Source organism: Macrotis lagotis, chromosome 2, assembly GCF_037893015.1.
Source record: "Macrotis lagotis isolate mMagLag1 chromosome 2, bilby.v1.9.chrom.fasta, whole genome shotgun sequence".
NCBI lineage: Eukaryota > Metazoa > Chordata > Mammalia > Peramelemorphia > Peramelidae > Macrotis > Macrotis lagotis.
Genome location: NC_133659.1, coordinates 294,536,535 through 294,550,568, shown reverse-complemented (window position 1 = coordinate 294,550,568; position 14,034 = coordinate 294,536,535). Strand labels below are relative to the sequence as shown.

The 14,034-nt window shown below is 42.7% G+C and overlaps 1 protein-coding gene across 1 annotated transcript in view; it reads left to right on the top strand.

Moving 5' to 3' along the window:
• Nucleotides 1–1,068: 1,068 nt before the first annotated feature.
• The window catches only part of PAWR (pro-apoptotic WT1 regulator), a 146,030-nt gene continuing 133,064 nt past the window's right edge, over nt 1,069–14,034 (top strand). Inside the window, exons 1-2 of the mRNA XM_074226494.1 lie at nt 1,069–1,258; nt 1,375–2,190. Of these exons, the coding sequence (XP_074082595.1) occupies nt 1,486–2,190 (705 nt within the window). The 5' untranslated portion in view covers nt 1,069–1,258; nt 1,375–1,485. The remainder of the gene's footprint in view (nt 1,259–1,374; nt 2,191–14,034) is intronic.

The window sequence follows — 14,034 nt, the reverse complement described above, 5'->3', positions numbered from 1 at the left end:
GCTAAGTAATTATTAAGTGTGTGAGGTCACATTTGAACTCAGGTCCTCCTGACTCCAGGGTCGGGGCTCTATCCATTGGGCCACCTAGCCACCTCAGTTTGATTCAATCTTAATAGTGCAATCAAAAGTTCTATAAAAAAGTCTTACCTGTTGAGTTATTAACTCTAGAATGGGGAAGTGTTTTTGATCATTCTCTTTTTCATGCCTCTCCCTCTTTCTCTCTCTCTCCCCCTTCCCCGTATTTCCAATCTTTCTTTTCAGTCTTTTCACTCTTCCTTTCCTTTCCCCTTTGAAGTCTTTCCCCAGCACTGTCAGCAGACAATTAGGAATAGCAGTCCAAAGACTGGGTTTGCAATCTGAGAGGCTGTAGCTTTGGCCATGACCCTTCTCTTCCCTTCCCGGGGCTTCTGTTCCCGCATCTATAAGGCGTGGGGATGAGCTTGGCCATGGCCAAAGGGGCAGTTTGTTTTGCTGCCGGGGTAGGATTAAGAGCAGGCTTTTCCTGCCCCTCGTTTCTCTTTTTGGAAGGGGTCTTGGGTAAGATAGCGGCAGGGAGAGAAGAGAAGTGCGTGCCATTGCTTTTTTTTTAATAAGGGGGAATGAGTTGGGCCATGTCGGACCCCTGGAGCGCGGGCTTCCCGGAATGCTGCTCAGGAGTGGCCACCCCGATCCAACCTGCCATGCCATAGCCACGGGCCTGGTGGGTATCGGAACCCGGGGAATTCGGGCCAGATGGCGGGCCCGGGGGGAAGCGGGGCAGCGAAAGGGGGGGGGGGCAGAAGCCCCGCCGACCCGGCCCCGGGCGAGCTTGGCCTTTCTCGGAACTTTGGCGGCTCCAGAGACGGAGCGCCTGGAGACTGAGGCCGCGAGGCCGCGTTCCTGGGCCCTAAGGGGCGGCCGCTGCCCCGCGGCGCCCCGCGGGGCTCGGGGTGCCCGGGGCACCGGGGCGGGCGGCGGCTAGGGGAGCGGCGCCCCGCACCTGAGCCGCGCGGAGGGGCGGCGCCCCGCACCTGAGCCGCGCGGAGGGGCGGCGCCGGGGAGGGCCGGCCTTGCGCCGCGGGCCAATGGGCTGGGCCGGGGCGGCCCCCGCCTCGGCCCCCCGGCCCGGCCTGCCCGCCCCGGCCCGGGCTGGAGCCAGCTCGGTCCTTTCCGCCGGCGCCTCGGCTGCCCTCGGCGCTCCCTGGAGAGACGCGGCGACTCGGGGCGCCTTGGGCCGGCCGCTGCTCACCTGGCGCCGCTCCGGCCTCGCGCGGGGCAGGTAAGGGGGCCCCGGGGCCCGGCGGCGGCGGGTTGGCAGGTGGAGGGCGGCGCCCCCGCCTGTGCCCGCTGGGGGGGGCTCCCCTCACCGGCCCCTTGTGTGTTTGGCCCCCGCAGGCGCCCAGCCGGGCTCGCCCCCTCTCTTGGCCCCCGGCCCCGCTAAGCCGGAGCCGGAGGCGCGGGCCGGGCCGGGCCGGACCCCGGGGCCCAGCCGGCCCCTCCGGGAACATGGCGACTGGAGGCTACCGCAGCCGCGGCGGCCCGGGCGGCAGCACCACCGACTTCCTCGAGGAGTGGAAGGCCAAGCGGGAGAAGATGCGCTCCAAGCAGGGCCAGCTCTGCGGCATCGCGCGGGGCCCCGGGGCCCAGCCCGGCGAGCTGCACCCCGGCCGGCCGCCCGCACCTGCCGCCCCCGGCCCCTGGGACCCCCGCGACCCCCCTGGTGACTCGGAGCGGCCCGACGGCGGCGACCCCCCCAGCCCCCCGGGCGCCGCGGGCCCCGTCGCCATGGTGATGCCCCCCTCCTCCCCCAGGCCCGGGAGGCGAGCCGGGGGCCTCCCGCCCTCGTCCCCCACGGCGGGGAGCCGGGCCCCGGGGGCTGGGGGCGTCGCTCCCAAAGCCGCCCCCCCGTTGTCCCCCAAGGCGGGGAGCCGGGCCGCCCCGGGTGCCAGCGGGGCCAACACGCCGGCGCCCCCCTCGTCCCCCACGGCGGGGAGCCGGGCCGGCCCCGGGGCCGTAAACGCGCCGGCGCCCCCCTCGCCCCCCAGGGCGGGGGGCCAGCCCACCTTGGGCGATCGAGAGGGCCGGGACGGGGCCAAGGACAAGGGCAAGAGTTCGGGCCCCAGTGCCAGGAAAGGCAAGGGCCAGATCGAGAAGAGGAAGCTGCGGGAGAAGCGCCGCTCCACCGGAGTCGTCAACATCCCGGCGGCCGAGGTGAGGAGGAGGAGGAGGAGGAGGAGGAGGAGCTGGCAGGGCTTTCCGCGGGCTCTTCCCTCCCTCCGTCACCCGCCCCCCCCCACCTCTCTAGCCCCGAGTTTGGACCCTTCCCTCCTTTCCACCTTGGGGGGGAGAGGATCGAGCGATTGGGGAGGGGGGCGTGGAGAGGCGGGGTCCACCCGGGAGTAAATGGCCTCTCCGAATCGTTTTAAAGTTGACTTTGCAACACGTGTTGGGGGCATCGGCCAGATAATCTTTCTGCACCTCGGGAGGAAGCGAACCTCTTCTCCTCCTCTGGCTAGGCTGCTTTTGCTTGCCGCCGCTAACAGAAGCGTTTGAAGTTTGCTTGGAATTTCTCTTTTAGCCTCCCTCCTTCCCTCCCTCCCCATTCACTGTCTAGGGCCATCTGTAAGCAAATCGCGCATAAAGACACTCATTTTGCTTTGAAGTCAGAGGAAGGGGGTGCTTTAACTGCCCCAGCTTTTCCATAAATATAGATAACTCCTTCTCCGAGTTGGCTCACGCACATAACCCCCCCCACTTTTTTTAAGAATAAAATATTTAAGGCATGAATAAAACTGCCTTATACATAAATAAAAGTGCTCAGATTTTGATAATTAAAAGCCATTAATTATAAAAAGTGCTCTTGATCACCTGGAAGACCAAATTCATGTTCAGGGTTCAGGGTAAATGATGATGAATTCGGGATAAATATTTGGTATCCGGCACCATTCTTTACCTTTGGATCTCCCCTTTTTGGGGGAGGGGGAATTTAAATTTCTTGGGAGTTAAACTCACCCATGTGGGTCTCATCCTTTCTATCATTGTCTCTTTGATCATGTTTTCCCTTGTTTACTACTGCTCCTTTAAGGCCATCCTTTGATAATTCAATATACAACTCCTGTTAAGGATTTGGTATTTTTTTAAAGTGTACTTTGTTCATATCGTTTGTGATAAATTAAGGTGTAGGTCTGATTGGTCCTCAGTTTTGAATCTCAGAGGAATTCTTGAAGAAGAAAAAGGCAGCAGTTCTCTGTGTGTTTAAGAGGGAGAAAGATATTTTTATCAGTCAACAAAACTGTCCTCTGTGGCTTGCTACTTGCACAAAAAGATCTGGTATTCATTAAATTACTTTAAAAGGAATTCATAAGAATGGTAATCAAATTTCGAGAGGGTTTTTTTTTTGAGTTAAAAATATAAAGATTGTTGGGAAACTGAAGACAAAAGGCTTGAGGAAAACTACATTCCTCAACTTTATTTTTAAAAAGGGGAGTAGATGATTCAAATGAAATGGCCTGCTTTGCTTTCAATTGTTGCTTTCTCACTTTTCATCTTTCTGAGAGAGTTGAGCCAAACTACTGTATCTTGGCTAATATGAACTTTTTTTTTTTTTTTTGGTATTTGTTTCTTCTGAAATAATTTCCCTAAGCATCATTCTTTTTATATGAAGAGCAATGTTTGGTGGGGGAAATAAATAGGGTGTATCACGTGAGAGTTTGAGAAACATCTTTTGTTAATACCCATGCACTTAGCTGGAGAATGTGGTGCTGGGAATGTAGATGACTCCCAAGTACAATTGAGTCTAAATACTGTGGAATGTTTTCTGTTTGGGTGTTGCTAACTCCCAAATTTAATCTTCCTTTAAAAACAAACAACCCAGGGTACCATTTTTGTCTGTGGAATTTGATCCTGTTTTATTGAATAAGGAATTGAGGGCTGCCTTCTTTCAGTGGTAACTATGGGCCCTGTCTTTTACATATAGTATGGCCCAACAACTACAACATTGTAATGGTTTTTTTTTTAACAGTGCCTAATTATTAGCAGGCTCTGGACTTGAGCATTCCCAAGATTTGTAATGATTTGCTTTTTTTAGAAATAACTTTTTTTCTGATAAATCATTGAAAGTTCAAAATTGGGAGTCAGATTAAAAAAAGGAAACTTTTCAAGTAAGGAGCTAGATAGAATTGGGTTGTTGCCTTTGGAAGATGTGTTTCCTTTCTTCATTAAGAGAAGTCTGTCTTATTAAGTTTGAGAAATAAGGATTCCACTGCACCTGTAAAGTTTCTTGAGTTCTTTTCTCTGGCCACTCAAATACCTATGTTCATACCTTGACTTTCACATTGAAAGCTGAAAAATCAGTTTGCTTCTATAAAGATTCAAAAATAAATTTAGTTACATACCAGGTTAGGATCAACTTCTTATGAATACTTGACTAAATCAGCATATGGTTTGGGCCTGTTTGGTGACATGATGCCTTCCATCTTCCTACGAGTAGAAATTCTTTCTACTATTAGATATCTGCAAGATAGTTGGATATCACTGTAAGGTTGTAAGCAAGTGAAGGTAGTTATTTGAGCATTTATTAAGCACCTAATATGGGAAAAACTTGTTAAATTGATGAGCCAAAAAATAATATCCCCTGGTGATTTGGACAAATCTGTGGGATTAAAGACTGCCCTTTTTGTTCTTGTTCATTTGGTTTTTGATAATGTTATAATTGATCAGGTGTGTGTCTGTCTCCTGGACAGAGGCCTTGTGGCTTAGGTAGTAGAGTTTTCAGAAAAGTAAAGAAGACTTGGGTCCCTGTCCTGGCTCTGACATAAATTGTTTCTGGGATCAAAATCACTTAATCTTCCAGGGCTCCGAGGCAACTCTTAAGGTGGAGTTTCCAAGCTCCTGTGCTTTGGTGGAAGGATTGCCTTTACCAATGAAATTATAGATTTATGTTCTTGCCTTCCTTTTCTTCCTTCCCTCTCTCCCTCCTTCCCTTCCTTCTCTCCTTCCTTCCTTTCCTCCCTCCCTACCTCCTCTCTTCCTTCTTCCTTCCTTCCTTCCCTGCCTTGAGAGTAATCTAGAAATTTTCTAGATCTCCACCTTCCTCCATTTGCATATAATAATATCAACCTATTTCTTAATACATTCTATTTAAATCATTCTTTAATCATTCCCCTCCTTTCGCCACACTGTGCAAAAGTTTTGAAAGCTTCTTGATTGGAGAGTGATAAGGAACTGTGGACTCTCCAGGATCATAACTTTTGGGGTCAAGGGAGATGGTAGACAGCAAATAAACTAATGAAAAATCTGGATACTAATACAAAGAGTTGTCACAATACACTACTACTACATACATTTTTTTTTTTTTTGCCAGATGAGTGGTAGAAATAATATATGCTCTGAGTTATGAAGTGGGAGATATTCTATTGGGTTGCAAAGGATTTATGGAGGAGAGGGCCTTTTTATGGTTGAAAGAGAAAAAAAAGATTTAAAATAAACAGGCAAAGTGCTTAGGAGATATTTGAAATACAACTTTTGACATGTTAGGCATCTGAAGAGGAGAAAGACATGTTCATGATATCTCAGTATTAAAAGTGAAATGTCCAAACCCTCATTTTGCAGATTTAGGAAACTGAGGGTCAAAGAAGAAGGGAGGTAGGTAGGGGGAGGTTGTACAGTGTTGCTGATAAATAAGCAGCAGAAGCTGGGATTTGAACTGTTTTTTGATTTAATCATGTAATGTATAATGTGATTTTTAATTTTTTTTGTATTGATGTTGTGAACTTTAAAATGTTCTAGGACTGAGGTCCTTCGAGTATTAAGTCAGCTTTAGAAGTCATCTGAGTTGAATTCCTCCCTCATTTTATAGAGAAGGGTGCTGAATTCCAAAGAGATTGTGACTTGTCCAATGTCAAGTTGATCATGGTAGAACTCAAATCCAGTTTTCCCTGACACTCAGGCAGAGAAGAGAAAGTCAGCTCCCAGGTGGGAAGAGTAATGAGATTAGACTTCCTTGGTATCCTGGGATCTTTTTCATTTCTAAACTTCCTCCCTATGACTCTTTTAAGGTTTTGATCAGAAGTGATCTTTGAGGGGCAGCAGCTAGGTGGCACAGTGGAGTCAGGGACCTGAGTTCAAATTACCTAGCTGTCTGACCTGGGGCAAGTCACATAACCCCATTACCTTGAAAAAAAAATCCAAAAAACCCCCAAGTGATCTTTGAGGTATAAATCCATTTAGACTGCCCACAGAAGTTACATTCTCTTTCCTCCTCAAGCCCCACATACCTCTCCCTCCCTCTTCTCTTAAGTCTAGAAACCTTGCCTTTTACTCTGAATGGAAAAAAAAGGGCATTTGATGTGAACTCTTTCTTCTTTTCTAAACTCAAAATTCCTTAAAATCAGCTCCTATTTTTTCTTCCTCTCTACCAATTTTGCAAAAAATTTACCCTTCTTGATAAGGCCTACTTGATTCCATCCCCTCCCATCTTCAGTGACAGATATATCCTGGGTCTATCTCCTCCCCTACCTGGAATCAGCTGGTTCCTTCAAGTGTCTTCAAACATGACCATCTTCCCCATCCTTTTAAAAAACCTTCACTAGATCCTATTAAACCCTCAACCCATCAAAAATGATCTCTCCTGCTCTATTTCAATCAAACACCTTGAACAAAGCTATCTAAACTCATCATCTCCTTTTCATCTCCTCTCATTCTCCACCCCTGCTTTGCAATGTCTTTGACTTTATCACTTGAAATTGCTGTTCCCATGATCTGTTTGTCAAGTCTTCTCAGTTCCACCTTTCAGTTTCATTTGATTTTTTTTTTTTTGGCAAGAAAATGGTGTTAAATGACTTGCCCACGGTCACACAGCTAAGTAAATATTAAGTATCTGAGGCTGGATTTGAACTCAGATTGTCCTGACTTCCAGGTCAGTGTTCTATCTACTGTGTCATTTAGCTGCCCCAGCTTCATTTGATATTATTGATGACCTCTTTCTAGATCTGTTCTCTTCTCTGGATGTTGGTTACTATACCCTCTCCTTTGTTTCCTTATTCTCCAACTGTATCTTCCCAGTCAACTTTGCTGTCCCCATCATACTCTCTCTAGATGTAAAGGTCTGTTTTCTCTCTATCCTCGATGACTCCCTTGGTTTAACTTTTATCTCTCTACAGATGATTCCTAGATCTAAATCTATATATCCAGCTCCAGTTTCTTCCCAGAGCTCTCATCTCACTCCAGTCTCAATTGCTTGCTAGTTATTTTAAACTAGATGGCGGACTTAACCACTCTCATCCATCCTATATCTTGTCCATCCTACAGTCTACTGCCAAAATAATTTTCCTTAAGCAGAGATCTCACCATTTGTCTCCTTGCCAATTCCAGTGGCTTCCCACTATAAACTCCCATGTCTAGGTTTTAAAGCTCCTCACAGCCTGGCCCCAACCTATCCTTCAAGCCTCATTGGACATTACTCCCCCTCTTTCACTCTGTGATCCAGCCAAGACCCTGACTTTTTTTTCCCCCCTCACACAGGACTGTTTCTGTGCCTTTGTACTAGTCATCCCCCTCCTTTCCATGTCTGGAATGCACTCCTACCTTAACCTCTGCCTCATAGAATCTCTTTTAAGATATAACTTGGGGATTATCTTCTTCATGAAGCCTTTCCTGACTCCCCACCTCCTCCTGCAGTTTTTAGTACCCTACTTCACAGACTTCCTAGTCTATAAGCATATATACTGTGCGTATATATGTGTGTGTGTGTGTGTGTGTGTGTGTGTGTGTGTGTGTGTATATATATATTATATATATATATATTTGTATTTACTAACTTCATATTTGTTATCTATAGGCATATAGTTTTATTTTTTCTTTAAGTTTATTTTTTTAAAATATTTCCCAGTTATATTTTTTAAAAATTAACATCTTTTAAAGAGTTTAAGATCCAAATTCTCTCCCTTCCTCCTGACTTTCTCAACCTCCTTGAGAAAGGCAAGCAGTATAATAAGTATTATGTATATATTTTTAGACAGACTTGTGAGCTCTACCATTCAAATGTAAACATTTTGATGAACAGGGATAGTTTCATTCTTTGTACTTAGTACCATTCTTTTTACTTAATAGAGTACATTCTTTGTACTCCCAGGGCCTAACACAAGGCCTGGTATGCTTTAACTAATTATTAATTGCTTGTTTATTGATTGGAAATAGCTTAATGGGAAAAAAGAACAGTGAAGCTATAGAATAGAGCAGTAATGACTAAATTAGACTAAAGACTAAATCATATCTAAACCTCTTAGCTTAGTGGATTAAGTGTCGAGGTGATTGATCAGTACCCACTTCCCTGGAATTCTCAAGACCCTTTCATGGGATCTTTAAAGTCAAAGTTATTTTCGTGATAATGCTAAGATGTCATATGCCTATTAAAATACTCCTCCCTTTTCCAATAACCTATCTTCTTGAGGCCAGATTTTCTTCATATAATACTTCAACCAAAACAGCACATTGCAATCACTTGAATGTACAAGCAGGTTACAGATGTTGACCTGAGTTTTTACTGATCAGTCTCTAAGCTAGGTGTGACTGAGCAGATCAGAGATGAGTTGTCATAACCAGGTAGCTAGATGGAGACAAGATGAGCAGAAATTTCTTAAACGATGCTACACTTCTCACTAATTTTTTTTTTTTGGAAAACAGTTATTTTTTCATGTTCCTATTTATGGTAACATGTAATGGGTTTTTTATTTGAATTAGTAAATATTGTAAAAATCTTACTGCTTTTCATTTCTGATATGATAAATTTTGCAGTCCATTCACATTTGATTCTTCACAATCCCATTTAGGTTTTTTTTTGGGGGGGGGCAAAGATCCTGGAATGATTTGCTATTTCCTTCTCCAATTAATTTTACTAATGAGGAAACTGAGTCAAACAGGGCTAAATGATTTACCCCGGGTTAAGCTAAGTAAGTGTCTTAGACCAAATTTGAACTCAGGAAGATTAATCTTCCTGACTCCAAGCCCACCACTCTCTCTACTGTGCCACTTGGCTGTCCCAAAACATTTAGAGATGATAATAATTCAGTTGATATTTCTCAAGTAATTGTAGCATCAGCACTACTTGGTAGACTCTATAAATCCAAATAGATTAAAACAAAAGCACCACCCACAACACCTTTTTGGAATGGCCATTATTTTCCAGACTGTCTACCTTTCTATGTGATGAGTCAGGAGAGAAACTATTAATGACTCAGAGCTGGAGAAAATTGGACCTATGAAAAGGATAGTTAGGATACAGATACTAAGGTTACTGTGTTAGAAGAATAAAACCAGTCTCGAGTCCCCTCAGTTTTTTCTTTTGATGTTATGGGATTGCCTTAGTGCCTTTTTGTAAAAATTTTATATATGGACTACATAAAAAAGTGCACAAGGTGAGTCGAGAACAAAGGTTATGTTCTAATAATAGAGAGACAGTTAAACTTGTTGCAACAACATTTCTAGAATTAAGAAGATTAAAAACTGTGGATTGATTGAACTATTGGGATAAATGCACCAAGTTGATTTTTTTGATCAGTTCTTGATCAGTTAGATTACATTTCTTCTGCAGATTAGCCATACTCTATATACTTTCTCTGCCCCTTCTTGGAGGTGTTAACATTGCTTATTAGCAGTGGGCCCTAAGGTGGGTCAGGAAATTTAGATGAAACATTCATGCTACTTGTTATAGGATTCTTTTGGGGGCAAGTTTGGTATTATTGGTAAAAATGAAAGTTAGGGATTTTTCTTTCCCTCTCCCCCACCCTATCTCCTTATTTCTCATAAACATGAACCCCACATGCCAGTATTTAACTGGTAATGTTAGAATCTGTGGTTGAGGCAGGCAGTTTGTAAATAGTTATTTACATGCAGGGTTATTTTTACAAATGGTACCTAGGAATATCAGCATTTTTAACTTAGTCATTCTCCTTTTATGGATGAAAAGAAACCTTTGGTTTTTTTAACTAAGGTATGCTCCTTACAGTTTTGACTGACCAGTTCAGGAAGACACTTAAAGTGATAAAACTGTTATATGTAAATGTATTGCCATCATCACCCATTGCCTCCTCCCATCTCCCTATCATCCTTAGAGTTATTTTCAGTGTTAGATTCTAGGAGTCATTTTCCTGATCTCAGTGCCCCATCCTCATAGCTACCATTCCTCTAAACAAAGACCATTTTGCATACTTTTACATGAACACTTAAATGATTTACTAGTTTGTTTTCTTGAGAGAAAAAACAAACACACCAAAGACTCAAATGACCTTATTTCAAGGGGGGGGGGTAGTAATACTTAGGGATATTTATTGAAAGAGAAAAAAACAATCAAATGTTGGTCTTCCTATGCTCTTAAAGCTAGCTTTTCTGGTATGATTTATGTGTTTATTTTAGACAGAATAACAATTATAATGTTGATAAAATAATATTTAGAAAAAGCATTGACTTTGAGTCAAAAGACCTTTCATTGAGTTCATCATCTGCAAAATGAGTAGATAAACTTCTAGCTTTAGATGTATGAATCTGTGAACTCTTTCCCAAGGTCAGAATAATGGCATTTCAGACATAGAGGGGACCTTGGCTCCCATTTAGTCTAGATGATACCTTCACCAAAATTATAACTACAATAAACTGGACAAGTATCCTACCATTGTAGTCACTTTTTTTTTTTTTAGGTTTTTGCAAGGTAAATGGGGTTAAGTGGCTTGCCCAAGGCCACACAGCTAGGTCATTATTATGTGTCTGAGGCCTGATTTGAACTCAGGTACTCTTGACTTCGGGGCTGGTGCTCCAGCCACTGTGCGACCTAGCCGCCCCCCAAATGTAGTCACTTTTGGTGCCTAGGAATATTAGCATTTCTAACTTAGTCATTTTTCTTTTATGGATGAAAAGAAACCTTTGGTCTATCAGTGGATAGACCTGGTGTTAGGCAGCCTGGTTCAAATGTGATTTCAGACACTTAGCCTCTTGCTACCTCAGTTTCTTTGCCTATAAAATGGGGATAATAGTAGTACCTACTTCCCAAAGTTATGAATACCAAATAAGATAAAGCACCTAGTACAGTTTCCTTTTTTTTGCTTGAGCACCTACAGCATGAGGGAAACCAATTTCTTTCTGATCATTCCCCTTTTGTATAGCTTAAGCTTTAGGATTTTAATTCCATCAAGTATTTATTAAGCTCCTACTGTATGCAAAAGCCCATGGTATTAGAGGTGTTTAAAAAAATAACCAAAAGGGTCTTTACCCTCATGAAGTTCATTTTTTGGTTTAGGCCTCGTACCTAGCAACAATTTGAAGTCACTTTAAATGAGGAAAACACTTAGTAGAAAGTAACCTTCCTTCCTATCCCTTTTCCCTATGTGGAGGGCCATAACTTCTTTGGAACTACTACTTTTTTTTTTTTTTGCTGTTGTTAAGTATTTTTATTTAAAGTTTTGAGTTCTAAATTCTTTCCTTCCCCTCCCCTCTCCCTGAGATGGTAAGCAATTATATAAACAGGTTATGCATGTGCAATTATATGAAACATCTCCATATTAGTCATTTTGTACAAGAAGACTCAAAAGGAAAAAAAAAAGAAAAGAAAGAAAATAAAAAATAGCATGCTTTGGTGTATATTCAGTCAATATTAGTTCTATCAGGGATAGTATGCTTCTTCATTAGTTTTTTAGGATTTTATTGCTGAAAATAGCCAAGTCATTTATGGTTCCCTGAACAATATTGTCACTGAATACAATATTCTCCTGCTACTTCATTGTACATCAGTTCTTTTTTTTTTTAAGGCTTTTACAAGGCAGTGAGTTTAAGTGACTTGCCCAAGGCCATACAGTTAGGTAATTATTAAGTATCTGAGGCCAGATTTGAACTCAGGTACTCCTGACTCTAGGGCCGGTGCTCTATCTACTGCACCACCTAGCCACCCCTGTACATCAGTTCTTATAAGTCAGGTTTTTCTGAAATCATTCTACTTGTCATTTCGTATAGTATAATATTCCATTGCAATCATATAGCACAGCTTGTTTAGCCATTCCCCAATTGATAGGCATCCCTTTTATTTCCAATTCTTAGCAACTACCAAAAAAAAAGATTTTTGTGAAGATAGGGTTTTTTTTCCTTTCTTTGGATTTCTTTAGGATATAGAAATAAGCAGTGCTGAATCAGGGTGTGCATAGTTTTTTATCTCTTTGTGTAGACTTCTTGGAACATCTGATATAAATTCTTAAATTATTCCAGTATATTGAAGTGTTGAGAACTGCAATATGTGACCTCTGTTCATCTTGGTGAATATATAAGCTCTGATCTCTGACCAGTAGTGGCTATCAGGTAAGACCATGACATTGATGAATGCACAAATAGATGATAGTTCTGAGAAAAAGAATTCAATTCTCTGGCCTTATGGTTCATGTTTTCAGTCTTGAAACCATTCTGTCATACATGATGGCCATTTATTTTCCTTCGCCTTTTCAGACCTCCTCCTCACTCTGCTCATAATTATTTTGGTCCTCTGACTGGAGCAGAGAGAATTGCAAATCTATAACAATGTAGCAACAGGAGAACTGATAAGAATACATTTTGTTAGACATTCAGCAAGTGTCTTTGAGGGTCTTACTTAAAAAAAACTTATTATTGATCCCTTATGTTTTTAGATCATGAGATTTATTACTGAAATCCCTTCCCTACTCCTCTGCCTTGGAACATAGTAAAGCAATTAAGCGAAAACAAAGGTTTAGGAAGAACAGAAGTTTGATGATTTCAAGTTTTCCTCTGTGGTCCTTTGAAGGTATCAAGTATTAAATAAGTTTCTGGGTCACACAATCTTTATTTTTGTTTAGAAACCATATTGTAGATATAATTAGTAATGATTGAACTGCCAGTGTCTTATTTTTAAGTTGTTGCTTGATAGCACTGTGACGGTTTTGTTTGATTTATGTTCCGATAACAACATAGACCTTGATATTTGAGTTTGGAGTTGTTTAGTAGCCGAGTCACTGACTTTTTATGGACTCTTCATATCAATTTTAGAAGGTAAGGTTGCATTTGAAGACCCAGTTGGAGCCAAGGCCTGATTCTCTTTTGGACTATAGAACTGAAGCCAGGAAAAACTTCAGAGAACATTGTATCCACTACTTTCATTGTTTAGATGAGGAAACTGCAGTCCAATACTTTTTGAGTCCCCTCAAGTCTCCCAAGTAGTAAGTAGCCTAGGTTTTCTAATTGCCATATCATTCCATGTATGTGACCTTGACTGAGATACTTTGGTTTCTCAGTCTGCACAAGGGCCTTTCTGGTTAGATGAAGGGACTAAAATGCTGTGAAATCTCTGAAGAGCTAGGATTTCTCTGACACACACCTGGATGATTAACACAGAGAGGAGTAGGGAGAGTGATATATAGGGTGCTAAGTGAAGCATGAATAAGGATGAATTAGGCATAAATTCAGTTGATTAGACTGAAGCTAAAATTCCTTAAAGGAAGCGATAGGGAAAAAAAGTCAGATTTAACTCTAAATGTTGGAGGCCTTGGAATGCCAAAGCAAGTAGTTTTCAGTTTTACACTGTGGGTCTTGGGAAGTCATGTCAAGTTTTGGGAGAAATGGGAGGTGATCTTTGCAAAGGCATCTTTTGTATGTGAATCAGATGCCCTGAAGAGGATGGAGATCCTAATGAGGAGAGATCTTAGATGACTAATAGATCAGACATGAGATAATTAAGTCTAGAAGGGAAATGATAGATATGAGAAACATACACATGTTAGAATCGCAGAAACTTAGTTTTAATGTTCTAATGTTTTAGAAGAGTTTCTTAGAGATTTGATTCATATTGTGTAGATGAGGAAACTTTATCCTAGGGAGGAAGAAAAAGATCCGTGACATTCACATAATGACAGAAGCAGGACTAGCTACTGGGTCTTCTTACTCCCAGAATCCTATGTGTATGTCTGGGATTTTCCCATTAAGATCATAAACATCTGTTTCTTCACTGTCTTCCATAGTAGCTATTATTACTACACATATGATGATTCCTCTCAAAAAGAGAGACAAAGT